The 6,853-nt window shown below is 55.8% G+C and overlaps 1 protein-coding gene across 1 annotated transcript; it reads left to right on the top strand.

The window, feature by feature from the left end:
* The first annotated feature begins 1,645 nt into the window (after window positions 1-1,645).
* Window positions 1,646-3,569, top strand: PPP1R3G (protein phosphatase 1 regulatory subunit 3G). The gene has a single exon (XM_032250128.1). The coding sequence runs from the start codon at window positions 1,839-1,841 to the stop codon at window positions 2,916-2,918; it is 1,080 nt and encodes a 359-aa protein (XP_032106019.1). The 5' UTR covers window positions 1,646-1,838; the 3' UTR covers window positions 2,919-3,569.
* Window positions 3,570-6,853: the final 3,284 nt, after the last annotated feature.

The following is a 6,853-nucleotide window of genomic DNA, read 5'->3' as shown; positions in this document are numbered from 1 at the left end:
CCGCCTGCCTCGGTCTCCCAAAGTGCTGGGATTACAGGCGTGAGCCTGAGCCACAGCGCCGGACCTAATGTTAGCTCTTAACACGCTCCTCATCCTCCACTCACCATCTGTTTTAACATCCCCCCGCAACCCTCTCGCCCCGCCAACATGGCTAAGGCCCTGGCCCCTTTCAATTCTGCCAAACCATGACGTGTTTTAGTTATTAAGCCTTAATTAATTACGTTTCTAAGTTAGTGGTTCTGTTTCTAGAATCCCCAACTTTTTATATAAGTAACTTTATAGACATCCTCATTGATTTATCAGCAGTTCCCAGATACGGTCCCCAGAGTCTAGTATCACCATCCCCTTGTTAGAGATACTTCCAGGACCCAGCCCAGGCCCACTGAGTCAGACACGCTAGGGAGCTGAGAGCAGTGGGGCGCCCCTGTAATCCCAGCTACCTCAGAGGCTGAGGTCTCAGACTGCTTGAGGCCGGGAATCTGAGATCAACCTGGGCAGTATAGCAAGACCCCCATCTCGAAAAAATTAGAAAGAAAGAAACTCTGGGAGTGGGGCCCTGTGACGTGCCAACAAGCCCCCGCGTGAGGTCTGTGCATGCTGAAGTGAAAATCACTGACTTAGACGGTCCAGGTGGCCTTAACACTTTTAGAAGTTCCCCCAATCGCCAGGTACCACGACGCACTCCCCCACCCCTCCTGGGCCCCTTGCAAGGCCAGAGCGGCAGGGCGGCAGCCACGCAGTCTGGGCCTGGGCCAGGCCCCCATTCCTGGCGGGCGGGCAGGGGGCGTGGGGCGCTGGGGTCCAGTCGCGGTGGGAGGCGGTGCGCGCGGCATGGTCGCTGGCCCCGGAGGGCCACCCTTCTCTCTCCCTGCGAGGCCCGGGGCTCGGACTCGCGGGCGCGGCGGGGGGGCCAGGGGGAGGGGCGGGACGTGCTCCAGGCCCCAGCAAGAATGGCCTCCCGCCGCTCTCTGCTGAGGGCCATAGCCGCTCCCCCGCGCGTCCCCGCACGGTCCCCGCCCCAGACTGGCCGCAGCCCACCCGCGCCGCCACTGGGCAGATGCGAGCGGCGGCTCATGCTTCTCGACTTTCGGAAGCGCAGAGCGGAGCGCGCCTGACCCAGTCAGGCTTCCGAGTGGGACTGGAGTCCCGGGCGCCCTGAAGTTTGGGGAAGGCAGCAGCAGAAGGGAAGGGACGCTCCCTGCCCTCCGGCGGCGTGGGACAGGCCTCCTTCCAGCCTCCGCGTAGGCAAGTTTTCTCCAATTGCGTGCTGCACCGGGGACTCCCCAGGCCCGAGAGACAGCGGAGAGGGGAGCGCTCGGTGACCCTCTGGGGGACAGACCCGTCAGGCCAAGTTCATGGGCAGGAAGTCTCTGTGCACGTGGGGGTCTCTGACGGTTGAGCGCGAGCTCTGCACCCCACTTCGAGGCGCTCCAGAGGCGGAACAGACGCTGGGGTGCGGGTAGGGGCCGCAGGGAAGCTGCGAAGGACAGAAAGTCACCCCCCACATTCCACCCGAGCACTCGGGAACTCGCTTCCAGGTGTCCCAGCGGCCGCGCCTCCCCGCCCTCAGCCCTCCCCCTGGCCCGGGCAGGTTCAACCCGGAGGCGGTGTGGCCCGGGAGCCAGCCCCAGGCCCGCATCCTCCTCCCACTTCGCCCTGGGCAGCCGCAGCTAAAAGCCGGAGGCTCCAAAGTGGAACTCTTGTCGAGCCTGGGCCGACTCGCTTCGGGGAGGGCGAGCCTGAGCTGGAGCCCTGAGCTCCTTCCACCGCCCAAGAAGTTAGTTAAGTCTCCAGAGGGGTCCAGTTCCGCCCGGGCAATTCCAGGGACGAATGGGGTCATGGAGCCCACAGGAGCGCGACTAAGTTTGGAGGCGCGGGGACCAGCGCCCTCTGGAGAGCCCCCGCCGGCCGAGGTGCTGCCCGCCCCGGGGGTCCTATGCGTGGAGGGTAGCGGCGACGGCGAGGGCACTTCGGAGACCCCGAGTCCCGACGCTCAGCTAGACGACAGACCCCTATCCCCGAAGGAAGAGGCCGCCCTCCAGGAGCAGGAGGAGCTGCTGGATTGTCGCCGACGCTGCCGCGCGCGCTCCTTTTCCTTGCCCGCGGATCCCATCCTGCAGGCGGCCAAGTTCCTGCAACAGCAGCAGCAGCAACAGGCTGTGGCGCTGGGCGGCGAGGGGGCGGAAGACGCGCAGCTCGGCCCGGGCGGCTGCTGCGCCAAGTGCAAGAAGCGAGTGCAGTTCGCGGACACGCTGGGGCTGAGCCTGGCCAGCGTGAAGCACTTCAGCGAGGCGGAGGAGCCGCAGGTGCCGCCCGCCGTCCTCTCGCGCCTCCGAAGCTTCCCCATGCGCGCGGAGGATCTGGAGCAGCTGGGGGACCTGCTGGCCGCAGCGGCGGTGGCCGCTCCCCTCTCAGCGCCGCCTTCCCGGCTCCGGCCGCTATTCCAGCTCCCGGGGCCGAACGCCGCGGCCGAGCGCCTGCAGCGGCAGCGCGTGTGCCTGGAGAGCGTGCAGTGCTCGGCGGCCCCGGGCGCGGAGGTGAAGGGCTCCGGCCGGGTGCTCAGCTGCCCTGGGCCCAGGGCCGTGACCGTGCGCTACACCTTTACCGAGTGGCGCACCTTCCTGGACGTGCCGGCTGAGCTGCAGCCCGAGCCGCAGGAGCCACAGCCACCAGAGGCGCCGTCGGAGGCTTCGGAGCCCCGGTCCGGGGATGCAGAGAAACAGCCAGGAGCCGAGTGCTTCCACTTCTCACTGTGCCTGCCTCCGGGCCTGCAGCCTGAGGATGGGGAGGAAGCCGACGCGCGCAGCGTCGCGGTCCACTTCGCGGTCTGCTACCGCTGCGCGCAGGGTGAGTACTGGGACAACAACGCAGGTGCCAACTACACGCTGCGCTACGCGCGCCCTGCGGACGCGCTCTGAGCCTGGAGCGCTTCGAAGAGCCGTGGGGCGGGGCTAATCAGCACGTGGAGCTCGAGCCGCGGTCCCCAAGGACTTGCTGGGATGCTTTGCTGAGCATGACGGATCTGAAGACAGGGGCGCGTGGAGGGAAAGTGGGGAGACGTCGAACTGTCGACTCGCATCCCAGCAGACACGTGAGCGAGCTTAGAGAGCCCGGGCAAAGCTCCGGCCTCAGTCTTCTTGTCCTTGGGACCTTCCTACACGGCCTCTAGAATTCCCAGCCTGTGTCAGAATAGGAAGAGACTCCCAAGGCCCGGAGCGGCTGCCTCCAAAGAAAAAGGCTCCCGACTCCCAGGCGTGGTTCTAAGACCTTGGGATTGGTTTTTAACTCTAAATACCGTATTTTAACCCTTGCAGCTTGCTGGAAACCCCTACGGAAAGGACAAATTGTCCTGCCACCGTGCACCAAAGGAAGATACCACGGACTGTGGGTGCATGGTGCATGGGACCTTTACACCCCAGCCTGTCTCTCAGAGAAAACCCGGGCGGGGCTGGGCCAAACTACCGTTTTCTTTTGACTGGGATGTGGGAAATGTTTGCCCAGACTTGGCGCTGTTTACTTGTGCGATTGTGTACAAATGTCCTTTTAAAAAGTAAAGGCCATTCGCCCCCGCTTTTACGCTGTACTCTGTATTTTAGCTCCCGTGCGTTTGGGGAGGCATTGGCAGTCGGCCAATCTTTGTCAGCTGATGATGCGCGCACTTTTAACAATCGTTAAACAACAGTCTACAAATTCCTCTCCTTCAGCCCTTCTGCTCTGCTGCAAAAGGGCCCCAATTTCCCACGTGCTTTAAAATGTTCTGTAGAAAATGTTCTGTCCCCTGCCGTAAGGACGTTTGGTGAATTGAAATGCCAGAGTCCTCGGGCAGGCCTTGGCTGTGATCTGCGAGAGCCGGCCACACACGCCCCAGCACCCTTTGTGTAGACAGAGCACGCTGTTGTGAGACTCGTCCGGCCATTAGCAGTAGAGAAGCTGGGCCCTTTTAGTCGTGGGACTGCGAGCGCAGAGGATGGAGGATGGAAAGGTGCTTTCTGTTCCTCTCAGAGCCCCAGTACGGAGTGGCGACTTGATGGACGAGGAAGCAGGCCCAGCGAGTCAATGCTACACAGATGCAGATGGGCACCTTGGCAGGCCCGTGGGGTGTGGGGTGGGGTATGGACGGCCTTGGCCGCTGTGCTGGCTGTGGATGTCAAGATGATGTAGCCCGCTGTGCATGAGCGGGTACAGGGGCATCCTGAGTGAGGTCATGGGTCTGTCACCCCTTGACACTGCCTCAGTAATTTCCTTCTTCTTTTTTTTTTTTAAGTCTTCCCATTTTACAGCACATGACTAGTATAATCAGTGGTTTGGGGGATGGTCATCCCTAAGGAGGGACAGTTTCACGGTTGCTTGATGGAACAGGGCTGGGCATGCGTACTACAGCCCATGGGCCCAATTTGGCACACAGCCTATTCTTGTAGGGCCTGTGACCTAAGAATGGTTTTACATTTTTATTTTTTATCTTATTAATATGTTTTGAGATGGAGTTTCATTCTTATTGTCCAAGCTGGAGTTCAATGGTGCGATCTTGGCTCACTGCAACCTCTGCCTCCTATTCAATCAATTCTCCTGCCTCAGCCTCCAGAGTAGCTGGGATTATAGGTGTCGGCCACCACACTGGGCTAATTTTTGTATTTTTAGTAGAGATGGCGTTTCACCATGCTGACTAGGCTGGTCTCGAACTCCTGACCTCAGGTGATACACCCACCTCGGCCTTCCAAAGTGCTAGGATTATAGGCGTGAGCCACCATACCCAGCCGGAAACGCTGTTTTTTTTTTTTACTTCCAGACCACAAAATAGACACATTCTACCTTGTGATCTGTTGTGTTCCTCCTTGGACTCCCTTTAGCTGATCAGGGAGTCGCCATCAGAATGCAGCCCACACTGATCTTTAAATCCTCCAGGGTCTGTTGTCAGAGTGCTACTGTAACTTCAGGCGCATTCAGATTTAAACTCTTGATTCTTCTTGGTAGACTCTGCATCTGCTTTTTGTGAAGTTTAGTTCTTTGACTTTGGTTGACTGTGAACAGGAAAATTTTGGAAATAACAGAGGCACATGTCAGCTAAATGAAGATTTTTGAGATGGCAAAGATCAAGGGCTTCCTTTTAAGATTCGCTGGTGAGAGAATTTCCTAGTGAGTTGGGTACTAGAAGAATTGAATAGGTGAGATCAATGGAGTAGTAAAAGTCTGTTTAAGTAAGTCATGGGTTCAGAGCAAGTTCAACCAGAAACTCTACATTTATACAAACCACACATACACTTATGCAAACTTTTCTGGTAAGGCAAAGCCATTTTCAAGTGACTTATGAGGCATTTAAGGAAATTGGGCTGGTATAATTTCTCCGACTGTCGTTACTCCTCCATTTCCATCCTTGTCATTGGTCTGGTCAGGTCCTGTTCTTTGAAACTTGTTACCTGAGGTCCTTTCCCACAGAGTTAACAGCATCTTAACATATCCAGAAACAGGAAATTCGGTCTGAAAATCTCGATGGAATTAGGAATGGGGCAGACAGATTTCATGAACTAAGTTTGAAACATTTCATTTTAAAGTTGAAAATTTCGTGAACACAGCCTGCAAATGGTTTTTCTACAAGTAGCTACGCTGGGGTCAGGTTGAGGAGGCTTCCCCTCTGGCAGATGAGACTTTTCTGTTCATGGGAAACTAACAACACTTAAAGGGGCCGCCTTGCTGTGCTCTCTCAGGACCTGTGGTTTCAGCTCCTCCCTTGATGGCTTTGGGTAAAGAACCCTTGTCATCAGGAGACTGTTCTGGTGCAGATGAGGCAGCATCTTTTTAAACCCTTAATAGGTGAAGAGCTCACTATTTCCCAGAAAGAGTTTCCCACCCCACCCCCTGTAGGCATTACATTATTTAAAAAAAAAAGAAAAACGTGGTGAGTTTCTGTTCATAAGCACTGTAAGTAGGCTGAAGCAGTCCATTGCGTTCCTTTCAGTCTGGTTAAGCAGCAGTCGTGTTTATGTGCACAGATTTCAGGCAGTTTTTAAAACTGCACTTTTCAGCCAGCAAAACCAGAGCCCCTGTGACACTCAGATCACCATTAGGTGCAGAACCTAAGATTAGTGAGTTTCTGTTTGCTGCATTAGGATTGTAAAAGCGTAGAAGGTCCCCAAGATATCTGTGAATATACTTGGTTGCAGACAAGTGTTAACAATGAAACATGCAATATGTTCTTTGGAAATAAAAATAACTTAGTACACATTTAGAAAGGTCTGTGGGTGCCCCACCCCCCAAGAAAACCCCACCTGAACTAGATGTTGCTTTTGTAACCAGAATCCTGAGTTATTTTGGATGGTGCTATTTACCAGAGTAATTAAAGATGAATTTATGTGTTGGTGCAATGAGCCCTGGAAGGCTGCTTTTTTTGTTTTGTTTTGTTTCTGGCAGAGGAAATGATGCCGTTGAGACATATTGCAAAAATGTTGAGTTCTGAGGCCAGGAGTTGTCCCTGCCTGGCATGACCCACCACTATCGAGAGCATGTGACAGTGGAGGGGGTTGGAACACCCGCCTTGGAGCTCCAAGCCCAGGCCGTGGCTTGTCCTCCCTGGCCCCTGCAGACTCTGGCCTGGGCAGAAGTGCCCTGATGGCTGCTTCAAAGTCAAAGGCAGAGCTTTCTGAGCCTTCACTTTAGACTCTGCCATGTCCAGTTGGTTCAGAAAATCTTACAAAATGAGGCTGATATATCCAGCTATAATTAGTCACTTTATGAAAACTTTTTAAAAGGAGTCTGTGCTATCTGGGTAGATTTGTTGGATCCAAGGGTTTTTACAACAATTCAGCCCCATTTTCTGCAGGCACACGCGTGAGAGGCAACGGTGGATGCCTGTGGCCCA

Source organism: Sapajus apella, unplaced genomic scaffold (assembly GCF_009761245.1).
Source record: "Sapajus apella isolate SASKATOON/1434 unplaced genomic scaffold, GSC_monkey_1.0 scaffold70, whole genome shotgun sequence".
NCBI lineage: Eukaryota > Metazoa > Chordata > Mammalia > Primates > Cebidae > Sapajus > Sapajus apella.
The sequence above is the reverse complement of the archived record's forward strand: the minus strand, read 5'-3'. Positions and strand labels throughout refer to the sequence as shown.